Raw genomic sequence first — 16,836 nt, forward strand, 5'->3', positions numbered from 1 at the left:
TATCAGGACTCTACACTCTAAAAATATTAGAGTAGGGCATAAGTTAAATTTCTCTTATGTTAGAACTTGTACACTTGTATATCTGTAAATTTAAATCATATAGTGCTCATTAAGAACGTATGATCTAGCGACAGATTGAAGACAAATTTTATAATGGTAAGTATCAACTATCGCCGTCTATTGAATTGTATCTGAAATACATTTGATAGATATATGTTTGTTCTATATAAATTATGATAATATTATATCTTTTTCTATTGTAAAAATATCATTTTATGCTTTATGTATGTAGTAATATGTTCAATCTTTGTATTTTTGTTTTATATGGCCTATTTCGATATTTTTAATTTGTTAAATTTTAAGTATTCTAAGAGTAAAGAAACGTAATTTTGATTTTTTTTTAATTCTTTTATACTAAAATATGACATTAACTGAATTGAAAAATTCTTTTGAAAAACGATTGACAATAGAGAATCGATATTATCATATACAAGAAGACAAATCAAATAATTTTTTTAGATTAGATTTAAACATTGCTAATTCAAAAAATATACACCAAAGTTACTGGAGACCAGGAATAATTAGAAACGCATGCGACGAAATACTCACACGAATGAATAGAACTTTTTTTTCTAAGTCATACATTTGTCATTCATAAAATTTAACATACGTTTGAAGCATAACAATATTTGACTAATTTTTTAATGGATTAATAATTAGAGCAATTTCATTAAAGTTTAACGTGCTTACATGAAATGGACATATTGAAGAAAGAACATTGAACATTTAACGATTTATACAAGGTTTGTAATTACACGAATTTTCTATTATCTTATATACGTTTTGATTTGTTAGAGTATGAAGATTAATGTCATTTTCAGTGAATTAAAAAAAGGAAAAAATGATAATCCATGCTCCAGATATTTCAAAAAATTTTATTTTGAACACAGCAATACATGATGCTACTAATATAATACTCAAACCATATTTAACTTCAAGTGTTTCTTCATCATGCCTTCCAAATATTCGTATTTATGCAGATGCTAGTGAATCGGTAAATTCAAAGCAAGACCATACAAAAAAGTCTCAATATTTTTTAACACGAATGGCAACAATAGCATGGGATTTTTTAAATATTTCTGTTATTTTTTATCATAATGTAATAGAACAAGACAAAGACAGCGACTTAAAATAATATATTACATAAGTTTTTATTGAATAACTTTAAATTAAGTTTTTATTACGATAATAGCTATGTTTAAGAGGTAAAACAAATACATAGTTTCGTATAAACTTTTTTACATCACTGTATAACATTTGCTATTATAATTTAAGATAAAGTCAATTGGCTAGCTTTTAATACTTGTCTTACGTTTATATTTATTCTAGCTTTAGATATGTATTTTTTGGCATGAATCCAGTCATTTTCATTAGTCTCTGTTTCATCCATATCCCAAGGAACTAATTGGGATGATAAAATTTTAGGTATTCCATGATATCTTAAACGCGATTTACCAGTCATTACTATTATGTCACCGCTTCGTAAAAATAAAGCATCTGCAGGATCTTCTTGCGAAAGACCACCTATCAAAAATATAGCAGTCTGTCCAAAACTAATGGAAAAAAGCGGTGCTTCTACGTTTGGTTCAGAACAATCAGTATGTCCTGCTAACGTAGAATTCATTCGATAATAATTGATAATAGCTGCTTCTGCTTTAAATTCCGGAAAATTTAATACCCTAGCCAGAAACTGTGTTAATTCAATAAGTTCAATAGGCATAGGTGTTTTAGAATTTTCAGAATATACTTTTGTATCCCAATCGTGATGGTATCCCAGTGTTGCCCATCTTAACTTTGGGAGTAAACTTTCTGCTCTATTATTATTATTGGACCTACAAAAAGAAATGAAAAAAAATAATTTGCTTAAAATATAATTACGAGTATTTTTTTTACCTGAAACATATGTCCCACCAAGTTTCATCAGTTAAAATATTATGAGCATCTAAATTTAATTTATTTGGTTTCCTCGAATAATCCTTCAAACATTTTATGATCCAATAATGATGACCACTTGTCGTAAATGGATTTTTAATGAAAATAAGTCCTGCAAGTAATAATAAACATTAGGTTAAATTAAAGAAAATAATACTCAATGATATTAGTTTACCTGGAATATTTAACAATTCATAAATTTTCCAATCTTTGGAACACTTTAACCCAAATTTCTTTTCATATGTATCATTTGTAAAATGTGTTTTAATGTTTTTAACCTAGAAATAAGTACACATATACATATATATGTATATGTATATATAAACACACATATATATATATATATACATTAAAAGGTATAATGCATCAAACATACATACTTTAATAATATCTGGATAATTAAAGTCAATTACATTTGTTAAATCAGGCAATGGATTACGTCTTTTATAATATTTAAAAGTATCTTTGAACATTTTCCCTAACCATGAAAATCATCATATTTCATTAATTCCATGGCAACTCATCAGATGTCACTTTATCTGACATCCAATATTTTGCCAGTACATAATTTAATTTAATCTGAATATGTATATAACTATAAGAGAATACATAATTTACAAAATAAATCAACATTTATAACTTAAAGATATATTATAATTTATTATTTATGTATATTTTTTCGTAGTTCAGATCATTTATTTTTTGATACTATGTTACATTTTTATGGGCAATATTTTGTATTTTAATTTATGAGAATGATAGGAAAAATATAATAAATTTCAAACCATTAAATTTAAGTTATAAAAACAACAATGAAATTATTTATAATCTTTCTTTTCTTACGAGATATCAGAAATATTAAATTACAAGAGGTATAGTGCCAGTTATATTAATGACTAAGGACGGTGAAATGTATTCGATCCTGCACTCAACACGTGCATTGTTCATTACCATTACTCCACTCATTTTGCATATCTTCATCATCTGTAGGATCAAAGCGAGATTATGTCGAGAAAGCGCAAGTTTCCCCTATAATTCTTTTTATTTTTTCATTAGATCTTTTATCTATGTGCTTGTCCCTTGGTAATTATCCATGATTAATTTTAGCATGTAATTTTCATATAATAGTTACTCCGTGGAAATAGCGTGATTTCATACAACAGAAAAGAGGCACGGCGTTCAGCCTCAAGGCTTTTCGAAAGCTCCGCGTAAATTAATAGCACAGCATGCCGCACGGTGTGTTAATGCTCCTTTCATTATCATTATCAATATGATCCATAAATAATATTTATTCACCTGAAATTTGATTGACAATTCACCCATCAAAAAGATGTAAACTAATTTAATTTTTCCTAGATTTTTGTTTCGAGTAAAATTTACCATTAACCTTGACACTAGTGAATTTCTAACGATTAAGTGTGAAGTGTTTCTCGAGTAGTCACTCTTACTGTAATTTATTAGCATCTAGAAGCGGGTATCAAGAGGTAACTTATTTATTCTAGAATCATCTGACGTGTCAATAAAAAAACGACAAAGAACGGAGAGAGAAATCGTTATCATATAACGAAAGAAAGGGTGAAAAAAGGATTCAATCGGAGAGAAAAAGAGAAAAAGGGGAACAGAGAGAAGGAGAAAGAGAAAGAAAAAGAAAGACAGATTCAGGCGCGAAGAAAATCGAGTCGCGCCCAAAGACGATGCGCGACTGACTTCGTGTGTCGTTCGCGATCTCAGTCGTATTCGCAACTCGGACGAATCACAATGTTTGGCCGTTCTCAACGACGTCATCGCAGACCAATAGAAACTATGGTAAGTGACAACATTCGCTAAAAATAACTTCCATATATCTAGGCCGGTCGCGAGCGCGAATTATCCACAGTCGTGCGCCGGCAGCCGACATAGGCGGATGTTTTGTATGAGCGTGCGTACGTGCGTGCGTGCATGCGTACGTGCGTGCGTTAAATCGCGTCTAATCTTTTTCTTTCACGTTTTTTTTCTTCTCTTTTCTTTATCACCCTCCGACGTTTCGTGTATCCTTCGTAGAGAGTGTCTCTTACGTGTGTTTTGTTTGTTCTTTTTTTTGTTTTTTTCTCTCTTGCGTCTACTATATCGAAAGAACACCGACGTTATTTGTCGACGTTTATCGTCGTCGATATCATCCTCTCGTCGTTTCTACCACAACTTTGATGTTTTTTTTTTTCTACCAAGCAGAAAGAAGGTAGGATATAACCTCCTTCGCATGCTAAATTTCTTTTTTTTTTCCTTTTTTTTTTTTCTTTTTTTTCTTCAAGACGATGCACGTGTTTTCCTTCTCCCCTCCACTTTCCAGCTATGCATGCAATAAATCTTGTGATCGGTATCTAGGAAACGCGTTTTATAGATCGATACTAGGTCGATGTTGTGATTTTAAATGAACTAATTAGGAAGAAATATTAATATTTCCGTTAAATGAATATTGTTTCATGAATATTAAATGATTTCTTTAATCATACTAACTTTTTTAATCTTTGGCGCCATTACTAATAAGGACATGGATTCTGCTTAATTTTTTTCTTTATCTATTAATGCAAATTCATTTTAATTACTTTAACCGTACAATAAATAACACGTATATGCGCTTCTTTCAAAGCTAACTTTTAGTTTATTCAAAAAAAAAAAAGAACCCGTAGAAACACGTGCAAACAAAAGAGATCTATACAACAATAGGTTTCGATAATTATTTAAGCGGCCTCGTATCCTGTTTCTATCCAATTTTCGACCAGAGACAGAGAGCAAGATGTATAGTTTTCATGAGAATAGAAACGAGAAGGGTGTTCATAATAGTAGATTCATGAATATGAATGGATAATGTCCATTTGCCTTTGAAGTTTTCTATGTATTATCTCGACGATGAGCGAGGTGTTTAGATGAGCATGGTAAATGCGTTCGTGTTTCTAATTGTAAGTCAGTTTTTTAAAAATCGATCTTGCAGGGAGATTTCGAATGACGAATATATTCGAATATAACGAAGATAATTATTCTAAAAGTAACGGTATGTTCTTGACAGTACTTTACGGTCTAATAGAAAATAATAATACGCAGAATCTCTAAATTAATATAATTAAAAAAGAAAAAAGAAAACAAATGATTAGTTTTTCGTAGGGCATGCCCAATATTATATGAAAGCAATATACATATATATAATCTTATCTCTCTCTTCTTTTCAAGGCAAAATAATCCGATCAAAAGGTTTTAGTCTTATCGACGGAGCCAATAGGAACGGTAGATTTGTCGTCGGTAGAATAGATCCTTTTCGCGGCCGTGAACTTAGTGACATTTCGTCGTCCAACGATCGATCGTGAATGGCGCGTCGCGACAGCGTCGTTTTCAAGTGTCGCGCAGGATATACGTGTTTTTAATTGGTTAAGAACGAACGAATGAAACGTAACTATTATAACGAGGCGTATATACAAATGTATGCTACTATATGTGTGTGCGTATATATATACATATATATATATATAATATGAATATAGCACGATCTTCTTCTCGCGGAAGGTCAATGAAGATAGGAAAAGAGATAAAAGCATAAGAGAAGCGGGTGCGTACGTCCCTCGAATCGATTCGGATTTAATTTCTACGAGCACTCAACTTCCCCTTCTTTTTCTTCTTCTTTGCAGAAAAAATGCGAGAGGTACGTTCTTACGTATGTAACATACATACGACATGAGCAAAGGTGACTACCGATTTATCGGCGTCCAGGATACGAATAGCCTTCTTACAGCTGACTACGAAAGATGATATAACTGAATTTAAAGTCGCATGTCCTCTCTCTTTTTCTTAAAAAAGAGAGAAAGAGTAAGAGGTAAGATAGAAAGGAAGAGATAGAGAGAGAGAGAGAGAGAGAAAGAGAGAGTTCATTATTGTTCAAGGGCATCAATATACCGATTGAATTTAAAATGTTAATGCATTACGTACAATTGATGGCGTGTGCGTGTGTAAGTTTACTTCATCTCTCTCTCTCTCTCTTCTCTCTCTCTCCCTCTCTCTCTCTCTCTCTCTCTCTCTCTCTGACTCTTTCTCGTATACTGTTAAAGAAAGATACTAATACCGGATTTATTGGACGTGCACGTTCGATCGCTTTCGGACTTACATATTAGAAAGAACGTGTAAACGTTAATATCGAGGTGCGATACGTTATCACGAGAACGTTATCGACATGACACTATCGTAATTACGATCTCATCCTGCACCACGAAGCTTGCATGTGTGTTACATAACGAAGGATGTGCCTACGAGTGCGGATGTACGAGTAGAACGTCGCCTTTATTTGTATTACAAATTTCGCGGCACTTTGACAATTGATAAGGTTTACAAAACTTGTTTTTTTTGTCTGTTTACATCTCGATCTTCTATTATGAATTTAAAAAAAAATTACAAAAGGAAAAATCTTAATTCTAGACGATTTGAAAATTTCGTAACTAACGAGTTCATTTACATTCCGTTTGCTTAATATCTATGTACATCTATATGCATGTATTCGTTTTCGAATTCTTCGAACCAAGAAAGATGCAGATTTAGACGAGAGCTTCGAAATCTTTTCCTCTTGTTTATTTGACGGAATAGTGAGTCGCGTGTACTAGCAGAGATATACTATTGCGAATTGGCAAATGCGTACAATGTTTTGTTTGTGAATATTATGATTCTACGAGAGACGACTCATATTTTGAAGGCGGTCGAAGATCAAAGAGAGAGAGAGAAGGGGAAGTATAATTCATAATGAAATCGCGGACTTTTACAATTTTTGACTATTCTTTATAAATATGGTAGGATATTATATGTGAAGTTCTACAACCTGTCGAAAAATTAATCAAATCGAATTTCTCGTCGACGTGCCGTCGTACACGCGTGTACTACGTACATATGTATATACGTTTTCTCTTGGCTTATGTAATCTCGTGTTGCTTCTCGTGTGTGCACGCCTGAGATTCCTAAGGCACGATCGCACGTGCTCGGCGATTATAAACTTTCAGTTTACGTCGATTGAAAATTCTTTTTTATCTTTTTAGCTCTGTCGAATTTTATATAACTAACAAATATATTTTTCCTAAAAGTAAATTAATGAAATTCTTTAAATAAATGGCACGTTTATAAATGTTCTGCACTAACAGAAAATAGTCAAAGATTAGGTTTTTATCATTTCGCAAATATTCCTTGTTACTCATGGACTAGGAAGTAAAGAGAGATGTATAAATCGATCCATTTCAACGAAAACTGACTGATACGTATTATTTAAAGAGTATACAATGTTTTTCAAGGTTTTTTACTTTGAAGTATGCCGCTTTTACACACATATATATATATATATATATATATATATATATATATATATATAAGAAAGAAAAAAATAGTTAAGGTTAATGTATAACTCGTGCGATAAATGTGGGAAACTCCGTGTTCATAGTAACCGCGATTATTGTAAGTATATATCTATATCAAAATTGTTTTATTTTTGTTCAAAGCAGGTTAGAGAATCTCAAATAAAGTTTCGGCATCCTCTCTTATTATTTTCTCTTTTTTCTTCTCCTGTTTCTTTAAGACCAAAAGTAGCATCGTATAAAAAGATTCTACTTGGTGATATAGAGAAAAAATCATACGGACGATTATTTCGGACATCGAAAACCATTATCATTACTACCGTGACATTTTGTAATTATTTGTTCTACTACATACGTTCCTCGAAAGTCCTCATTATGGTCGTTAACTTCCTAAAATACGACTCGTCTCGAATATATACCTATAAAGAACTTAATGAACGGTAAAGTACTTGAACATGCGTGTGTGTAGAATATATTCCCCGCTTATGTTCTCCAATTACGAATTTGCAGTGGTAGAACATAAAAAAAATTCTCACTCATTAAGGAACACAAACTGAGGAGGGAGGGATGATGCGGGCTTGGAAAGCATCAATCTTTATTAATCGACTAGTATCTTTTCTTTTTTCTTCGAGTTGGTTTCTTCTACACTGTTTTCAAAAAAAGAAGAAAAAAGAAAGAAAGAAATTGTTGTTTTTCAAAAGATTGAATTCTAACGTGATCGATGAAAATTGTACACATTTTATTTTGAAATGTGAAATATATTTAGAAAGACACATGGTATACTTTTTAATTGGACTAAAATCTAACATATAAAAGTACTCGATTACGAAGACTTTTTACTTATTCAACTTTTATATACTTCCTACGCGATCTTTTTCGTATATTTCGAAAGAGAAAATAAAAATCGTTTTGATCCGCACAATGATGGCTATCATTATGATAAAACGTTGCTTGTAAAGAAACGCATGGATTTAGTTTAAAAATTACAAAGAAGGCGAGTATTACAAGTTTTCGATTCTGTCGCCTTTCTCATGACGCTTCTCGTTAAAACTACGAGAGGAGTTTTGCGAAGGCGTTTGATATGGGGACACGATGTTTGTAGGAATTAGGACGCCTACGTTTATGTCGGCAACCGTGCCGAAAAAGCACGATAAAAGCTTCCTTGCCAGATGGTCACCGCTTGCGCAAGTTCTCTCTCTCTCTCTCTCTCTCTCTTTTTCTCTATACATTTCCTCTTTTCCCCTCACCCCTTTTTATCGCTCAAGTTTTATTCACTAGCAGTACAAGATTTAGGGTGAGAATCATCACATATGCTGCTAAATAATACAAAACATAGTACATTGTTTCTAATCATTACTATTCGATGAGCACAAACAAATTTCCTAGATGATTTTTAAAAATAGATTACTTTTTTTTTGAGACTTTTTAGGTTAACTTTTTTCAGATTGTATAGATTTTTTATTTAATATCAATGAGATATAAATAATTATTCTTCTTATTATTATTTACAACTTGCTTTCTATTATAAGAGTGTATTATAAGAGCGACCGAGTTTTGTCGTCGTTCCGAGAAGTTCTCTTTAAAAGATCGCCTCTCGAGCGATATCTCCCTCTCGTGTGTTTAGTTTCGCCGATATCGATACGATGAAACGTGCTTGCTCCATCGAAATGAACCCTTTTACTAACACATCGAAAGAAATATTCAAATCTAATCGAATGAAACCAATGTAATATTTAGATTAATTCGTATATCTCGTTATATACAATATTTTTGCTTTGTCATTTGAAATAATAAATTCATGCTTTATAGCTTACAATAAAGTATTAATTACAAAATTATATTTCATTTTCTTATCATAAATACTTGTACAAAGTGGCCTAAAAGCTTTTAACTGATTTTAAAAATCAATTACTCTTTTTTGAGACTTTATCGGCTAATCTTTTTCACATTTTAACACTACAAGCTTAAAAAGTCTTAGAAGAGAGTAATTGTTTTTAAAAATCAGTTATATATTTTTAGCTTAACCTGTAACAGTGATTAGAAATAAATTTGTAGTATAAATTTGACGTTACATAATTTATATATTTTCTTTTTTTGATAGACAAAAAAATGGGGTTATAGAAATTAAACGAAGAAAATCTATTTCTTCGATCATTGATCGATCTAACTGATCGATTTTGAAGAAATGAGCCTAAGAGAGTCGGAAGTGCGTGTGTATTCTTAGACGCCTACGCTCTTCTACGTACCGACGTACCTTGGCGCAAAATAAGCCAGCCGGCATTTATAATTTCTAAGTTAGCAACAGTCCGTGTACTCATTTCTTCTCGGTTATGTACCATCGAAGATCGATCGATAGATCTCCCACTAAGATATGAACAATTCTCTTTTGAGAGATTACTATGACATTTTATAATTTAATAAGAGTAATTGATTTTAAAAATTATCTAGCAACTTTTGGCCCATTCTGTATATAGAAAAAATGGATTTTTTGTTGTTGTATCGAGGTGGTCATTTGATACAATCGAAAGCTCCGCTTCGAAGGCTCTCGTCAAGGGATCACCCGAATACCGAAGCGTCCCGACCGTACGTCAAAATCAAACGATTTCTATTTATAAGTTTGACGGCGAACAGAGCCAGCAATAGCTTCGATCGGACACCTGTTCGTTCCTTTGAACGAACGTATCTCTCCAAGTTTTTTGATTATTTCTAGAAGGACTTCTTTAGGTCAACAGGATATCTTTCATTTTTTTGCTTTTTTGAAAATAACTTTTGTTTATCAACTTATTTATCGAGCTGGAAATTTAAATGAAAAGAAGAAAAAGAAATTTAAAAGAAAAGCTTCCTTTTCTACTCTTTATTACTGTAACAAAGATAACAAAAAAATATTTTCGTATCTTTATAAAAAAGAGAAAGAAAAAAAAAGAAAAGATTGACGACTTGGGTGGGCGGGCTAAAAGGTTGTCAATAGCTGTCAAGAAAATTTCTTTTCGAAAAGTTCTGGGTTGATACCTTTGAAGAGAAATATTGGAGTCTTGCTATCTCTAGACGTGCCATACAAACACACACACGGATGCATACACATTCAGACCTTTATTTCAATTGATAAATCTCATAAGTCTCTCGAAGAAAAGTCGTTTCGTAGGTCGCATCTTTGGTTTTTGAGCGTAGAAATTCTCTTCAGTTCGTGGTTGTTGGTCAAAAGAAAGAGAGAAAGAAAGAGAGAGAGAGAGAGAGAGCCTTCTTCTTCTTTCTCTTTTCTCAGTTCCTGTTTCTTTTTCTGTGAGTGTATCCATTTACGACGTTCACTACAAGTTTCTTGGGTTCCTTCGTGTATGCGTGCGAACGTTTCGTAAGAATTTTATATCGTTCCGTATTCGGAGCCTAATGCCCTTGCAACTCTCCTTCTTCGTCTTCTCCTCCTCCTTTACCTTCGCCACCTCCACCAGCACCTCCTTTTGCTCCTTCTCCACCATTTACGGTTCCTCCTCCGCTCTTACTTTGACTTTTTTCTTATTTCTCGTGGGTCGTTCGAGTAAAAAAAACAAAAAATCGAAATAAAAAAGGTCTTCCTCGAGACGAACTCGTCTTTGGGATTCCAGAAAGAGTGTCTTGTAAAAATACAAGAAAGGGTTCTCTGCCAGCGAGAAATTTACCTACTGACCTATATATCATGTTTGGAAGATGTACATGACATATGTTAGATTATATTTGCTATGTTAATAATACTGTACTAATACAATACTAATAAAATACTGTGTATGTAGTATTACTTATTGAATATTCTAATAGATCTTAAAATTTGTCAATTTTAATGTTAAAACTTAGTACAAAATAATTTCTCTTTGAATATAATCTTTAACTCATAATAAATTGAAATAAAACAAAAAACGTGTGATTTAAGAATCGATTAGTTCGTGTTTATCGATAAGAAATAAGAACGACTTTCGATTATTTTTCTTTCTTTCTTTTACACTCGAGAAATAAAGAATATTGACTTTGTTTAAACAGAGTGATGGCTCGACTTGATCTCTTTAAAATTACCAAAACCGCAGTCAAGGATGTTGCTCCATTATCAAACGTTTCTGGAATTTCCAAGCCGGAAGATGATAGGAATAATTTTACTCGATTTATGACGCGAATTATTTTTACCGTTTTCAAATGTTAATAATTTATGAATTTTTATTAAATGTTATAATTTATTAATTTTTATTAAAAATATTATAAAAATGCACAAAAATTGCTTTTAAAAAATTTTGCATGTACTATTTGCAATTTTATTATCAGGAAAGAGTCACATAGTGATCTATATTTACACATCATGATCGACGATTTGTTGTTTCAGATTAGATGAACATCGATCATGTACAATCTAAACGTGAACGTGAATCCTAGTCCAACGGCTGCAGCGAGTCTTCTCGGTGTCGCGGCGGCCGAGGTCACTCCGAGGACACCGGAAATCGTAAACTCCTTGATCTCCATGATCAATCCGTTCGAGAACTATGGCAACGAGAAAAGCAGAGATCGTACCGACTCGACTAGCAGTGGTGAACCCAGTCCACCAAGTGTTCAACATACTTGTAGTCAGCTTATCAAGGAAGGTTCGCTTATTTTATTATAAATTATATAATTTTTATATAATTTATACATATATACATACATACATACATAAATACATACATCGGCATTACGGTTCAGAGTGACTCTCAACCTCTTTCAAGAATTTATGCTAGTAATCAGTTTGACTTTTCTTTCTCAGTAACAAGTGGGTTTTTATGAGGTTGGGTTGTCGAACCAATACTCAACCCCTATTAGTCGCCTTTTACGACAACCAGGGAATGCTGTGCATATATTTTATCCCCAACCCACAGGGGAGAAATAATATAAATACATTGCATATTTATTATATCAGATTTGTTTGTTAATAGGCCTAAAGTTGACGTTACAAACCAAGAGACGAGCAAACGGAAGTGGTGACGAGGGGAAGAAGAGGACTAAAAGAGAGGATGGTAGTGCGGACGACGAGGAGGAGGACGACGGGAGCAACAACAACAACAACAACAACAACAACCGGGGTGGAGTAAGAACAAAAATCGCATACTGTTAGCTCGCTAAAACGATAAAAACAGTCGTGACTGTAAGTCGCTACCTCATCGAGCATCATCAAAAAAGAGAAAAAGAGAGAGAGAGAGAGAGAGAGAGAGAGAGAGAGAGAGAGAGAGAGAGAGAGAGAGATACGCGAAACGCGAGATTTTTCTTTTCTCTACTAACTTTCGCCCATCTCAGTCTCCGCTAAACGTCTTACAGTTGACACCAGAGGACGAGGAGAGACGACGGAGGAGACGAGAGAGGAACAAAATAGCAGCTACCAAATGTCGGCTGAAGAAACGTGAGAAGACGGTGATTCTGGTGCAAGAATCTGAGACCTTAGAAACACAAAATCATGACCTCAAATCACAAATCCAGGAGCTGGAGATGCAAAGGCGTAGATTGGTCGATATGCTCAGTTTACATGGACCAACTTGTTTGAAACAAGGTGGTGCTACGGATACCTCTTATCAGCAATATGCCGAACCATTGCATCTACCAAGTTACCAGGATAACTTCGTTCAGCCACCACCAGCCTTGAATCAACCTCAAAACTGTGTCACGGATTATCCTGTCAAAATCGAGGAATACGAAGGTGATTTCTATCGACAGGAAAGTCCTTACGTACCAACCACCGATTCTGGTTGCACCGTTTAGCTTTAACTTTCTCTTTACGGTTTTTTCTGAGAGAAGAATATCAATGAATCGGCTTGATCTTGATCAATAGTGGAAAGACTACATATGCATTCCACATACAAAGATGATAAAAAACAATGATTAGATTAGTTCTGGAATTTTTCTTAAAGAATTTCTGTTGATCATGTCTTTTTAACCCTTTAATGCATTTATTTTGTTGGATTATTTTCAAACAAAAGATATATTGCCTACTTGAAATTATGAAAAAATTATATACAAGATTAACGTCTTATTATTTGTGCATTTAAGGGTTAATCGAGCAGATTTTAATTAATCTTCTCTCATTTCCGTAACAAGTCCTTAACTTATAAGTTAATATTTTATTATTTGTGTAAAATGTGAACAACTTTTTGTTTTTCTTTCTTCTTTTTCTAGCTTTATATTTTCCATTTCTCTTATACACCTGTCTTTTCTTATTTACATTTTCTCTCTTTCTTTCTTTTTTGTTTCTTTTTAACATGCTCATAATGTTCTATAGAGAACGCTCGAAGACATTCCTTCGTAATAACCGTACTGTGACATTCTTGTTTATTGTAATTCGTACAATAAACGGATTCGATCTTAAACGCTATTTAATTATGCAGAATGATTCGCTTATTGCACATAGTGCTGCATGCGATTTTCAAACAATCAAAAGATATTTTTCGTTTATTTGCTGACAAAATAGAATGCTTACCCGATATATATGTTAAGTGTTTTTGTTGATATTGGCCCTTGCAGGATACTTATAATTACTATGAATATATAATTAATGACATTTAATATAAATATATATTATACCTACAGGCATACATGCACAATTAATTATTGATGTACATTTTATTATATGACAGATTGTTAGATTTGTTAACAAAATCAAAAATAAGTGCCTAACGATATACCTCAGTTGTGGGTAGTTACCCTCCCTTGGTACGTTAAAAATTAATCTTTTGACTATTCACACACACACACGTACACACGCGTTCGCGTACACATGCGCGCGTAAACACTCTTCTTATATACATTTTATGTGTATATTTTTGCAAATACTTTGTGATTCTTTATAACGAAACGTACCTTGGGTATATTAAAGAGTTCTTGCAATTAACGTAAGTTAATTAAATTATTAGCGCAGAACATTATGATTATTAAGAAATATGCTTAAAATAGACAAATCAAATGCTTCTTGTTAGAATGCTGCTGCCATAAAATCAAAGTAATCTAAGTGATAAACAAAGTCTTCCTACGCTTCTTTTAATTGAAGCGAAGAGAAGATTTATTTCTTACGTTATGTTATTACGTATGAGATGATTACATATACAAAATTTTATTACCTACGATATAAGAATATATTTAAATAAGTGAACCGATATAGTTACACACATTGGTGCTTTAGATATTTCTTTTTATCATTATATTAAATTTTGTTAAGTTGCCTGAAGAGAGTATTTAATAATTTAATAGAAATGTTATAAGATTAATAATCTCACATCTAATCGGTGTCTATTTTTTTTCTAATAAATCATTATTTTAGGAACGATTAATATATAAGATTCAAATGCATCTTTAAATTTATATTGAAAAAAGGAAAAAAAAACAAACAAAAAACAGTATTTTTTTATTCCTCTATACACATTTATTTCTTTTTTTTTGTGATTATCATAGTTTAATATCGAAAAGAAATATTTCTTCTTATGCCTTCAAATGTATTTCTTAGATGCATAAGTGTTCATACATGCGAGTTATTTCAGTAACACTTTTGGCATCTGTTTTTATAGCTAAATAAAAAACGCATTACTGCCTTTATGAAATACGTAAAAATGCACATAAAACCGTTCGTTAAAACATGTGCCTTGATTTTGGAACATTGTCAATGTTCAAAATTTCATTTGATCATTTCTAGCAAATGATATAATGTTTATAGAGATTTCTGCAAAAAAAAAGATAATCCTGGGCAAATTACTCGTTATTTTATAATAATTTTATATGTCCAGGCTTTTTTTTTGATAAAATTTTCTATGATTACTTTTTACTCATATTAAACTCATTCGAAACTTGTGTTTTTTTCCTTTTTCATAGTTCTTTTTTTGCACGATATTTTTCTGTCGAAAATAAAAACTGTAAATAACATGCTAACATAATATTAGCACAATGGCTTTAGAAATTTAATATTGTAAACATAGAGAAAATCATTAATTTTCTAAATAAAAGTGCCTTGGATATTAATATTTTGTTTTTTTAGAAACCATCAATAAAAAAAAGATCGATTATTTCTTCTTATTTTATTATAAAACTCATTGTATTATACACATCTTATGTATTTATTTCTATAATCATGATAAATTTAATAAACAAATATTATATTATATAAATTAAGTTAAAATAGGAGCGGAGGACAGACCAGGTGAACTTATTATAGCTTAACAATATTTTTTATATAGTACGAATTTACGAACCCCTGTGAACAATTATAAATGTTTAGCTTTGAAATTTTAAAGAACTTTTGAAAAAATAAATTTAGATAGTACTTACACAATGATATTATTGATAGGGATATGAATTAATTTCACGAAAAATCCTATGAAACCCATTATACAAAAACCGATGGCAGTTGCGATTGCAATTTTTTGAAACTCTATAAAAAGAAGACACATGCATTAAAGAAAAATATCCTTCTATTTCTTTATATTACAGGCATATTTCTTATACCTTTTCGATCTGGTTTTGTACATCTTTTTACAAGACGTATACTGTCTTTGGCGAACTGACGTCCTGGTTCTGTTAGTTTTTTAACCTGATCCATGATAGTAAAATTTCTGTGGATCATAGAAAACAAATAACACTTTAATAGCTACAAAACAACTGATTTATCTTGTTTGTTGTTAATTTTAAGTTCATACATAATACATATATTTTCTTTAACATTTAATACATATATTAAATGTTAAATTTTTTCTTAATTTTCATAAATTATTTCTTCAAAAAATAATACATATATTTTCTTTAAACATATGGAAATATAGTCTATTTGTAACGAAATTAAAGCTATTGCTTAAGCGTTCATTAAAATAAGCAAAGTATCTATATTTGATACACTTTAAGATTCTAATCTTGACTGAATGTTTTATCTTTATATCAAATTAAACCTTTTTTGATATTAAACTAAACTTACTAATGAATATAGACATAAAATAAGAAAGAAATAACATCCACAGTTATATGAAGATCTATGAAAACAAAATATACTTTATATATATCTAACCTGAAATATAAAACGTACTAGATATTAGGTTACAAAAAATCAACGTTCTCTTGATAAATTATAGATAATTAAAATATATATGAAAGAGGAACATTTAATAAGAAATAAAAAAGATATCTTCTATTATAATACTTACGTTGTGCACGAACAGAGAACGTTATACAAAGTGCCGTATTTGACGTCAATCAACACGATCACAAGATAATCATGAGCTACGTGGATGAACGTCGTAGATACGTCATTTCCGACTTATGACGTTGTATTGAAGCGCCATCATGATGGCATCAACGTTACTTTACCGCGCTGATTTGAATATCTTATGCCTATAAGAGAAACATTAGGGAAATACATTTTTAATTTTATTTTGTTTCTTTTATCTTCACTAAATCTATATAACTTATAAAAACACAAATAATTCGTTGTATAGTAATATATCGATATGTTCGTATGAAATCGTAAGAATCAATA

At 31.6% G+C, this 16,836-nt stretch overlaps 3 protein-coding genes across 9 annotated transcripts; 1 reads left to right on the forward strand and 2 right to left on the reverse strand.

Moving 5' to 3' along the window:
• Nucleotides 1-914: 914 nt before the first annotated feature.
• LOC124955796 (nucleic acid dioxygenase ALKBH1) lies at nt 915-3,685 on the reverse strand. Of its 3 annotated transcripts, XM_047510745.1 has the most exons (5): nt 3,373-3,685; nt 2,944-3,288; nt 2,168-2,270; nt 1,954-2,104; nt 915-1,892 (listed from the first exon to the last, which is right to left on the reverse strand). In XM_047510745.1, the coding sequence occupies exons 2-5, from the start codon at nt 2,974-2,976 to the stop codon at nt 1,331-1,333; spliced, it is 849 nt and encodes a 282-aa protein (XP_047366701.1). In that variant the 5' UTR covers nt 2,977-3,288; nt 3,373-3,685; the 3' UTR covers nt 915-1,330. The 3 variants fall into 3 exon arrangements, with proteins under 3 accessions (XP_047366701.1, XP_047366699.1, XP_047366700.1); XM_047510743.1 differs by lacking the exons at nt 2,944-3,288; nt 3,373-3,685 and adding an exon at nt 2,373-2,531; XM_047510744.1 differs by lacking the exons at nt 2,944-3,288; nt 3,373-3,685 and adding an exon at nt 2,406-2,507.
• LOC124955798 (activating transcription factor 3) lies at nt 3,633-14,590 on the forward strand. Of its 5 annotated transcripts, XM_047510754.1 has the most exons (5): nt 3,857-4,207; nt 5,649-5,662; nt 11,689-11,944; nt 12,272-12,423; nt 12,651-14,590. In XM_047510754.1, exons 3-5 carry the CDS (start codon nt 11,707-11,709, stop codon nt 13,086-13,088), a joined length of 828 nt encoding a protein of 275 aa, XP_047366710.1. In that variant the 5' UTR covers nt 3,857-4,207; nt 5,649-5,662; nt 11,689-11,706; the 3' UTR covers nt 13,089-14,590. The 5 variants fall into 5 exon arrangements, with proteins under 5 accessions (XP_047366711.1, XP_047366710.1, XP_047366707.1 ...); XM_047510755.1 differs by lacking the exons at nt 3,857-4,207; nt 5,649-5,662 and adding an exon at nt 3,633-3,798; XM_047510751.1 differs by lacking the exon at nt 5,649-5,662 and having other exon boundaries at nt 3,858-4,207.
• Nucleotides 14,591-15,371: 781 nt separating this feature from the next.
• LOC124955705 (protein transport protein Sec61 subunit gamma) lies at nt 15,372-16,662 on the reverse strand. Its single transcript, XM_047510522.1, has 4 exons — nt 16,505-16,662; nt 15,816-15,922; nt 15,639-15,741; nt 15,372-15,564 (listed from the first exon to the last, which is right to left on the reverse strand). Exons 2-4 carry the CDS (start codon nt 15,907-15,909, stop codon nt 15,555-15,557), a joined length of 207 nt encoding a protein of 68 aa, XP_047366478.1. The 5' UTR covers nt 15,910-15,922; nt 16,505-16,662; the 3' UTR covers nt 15,372-15,554.
• Between the last annotated feature and the right edge of the window lie 174 nt (nt 16,663-16,836).

This window comes from Vespa velutina, chromosome 19 (genome assembly GCF_912470025.1).
Source record: "Vespa velutina chromosome 19, iVesVel2.1, whole genome shotgun sequence".
Classification (NCBI taxonomy): Eukaryota; Metazoa; Arthropoda; class Insecta; order Hymenoptera; family Vespidae; genus Vespa; species Vespa velutina.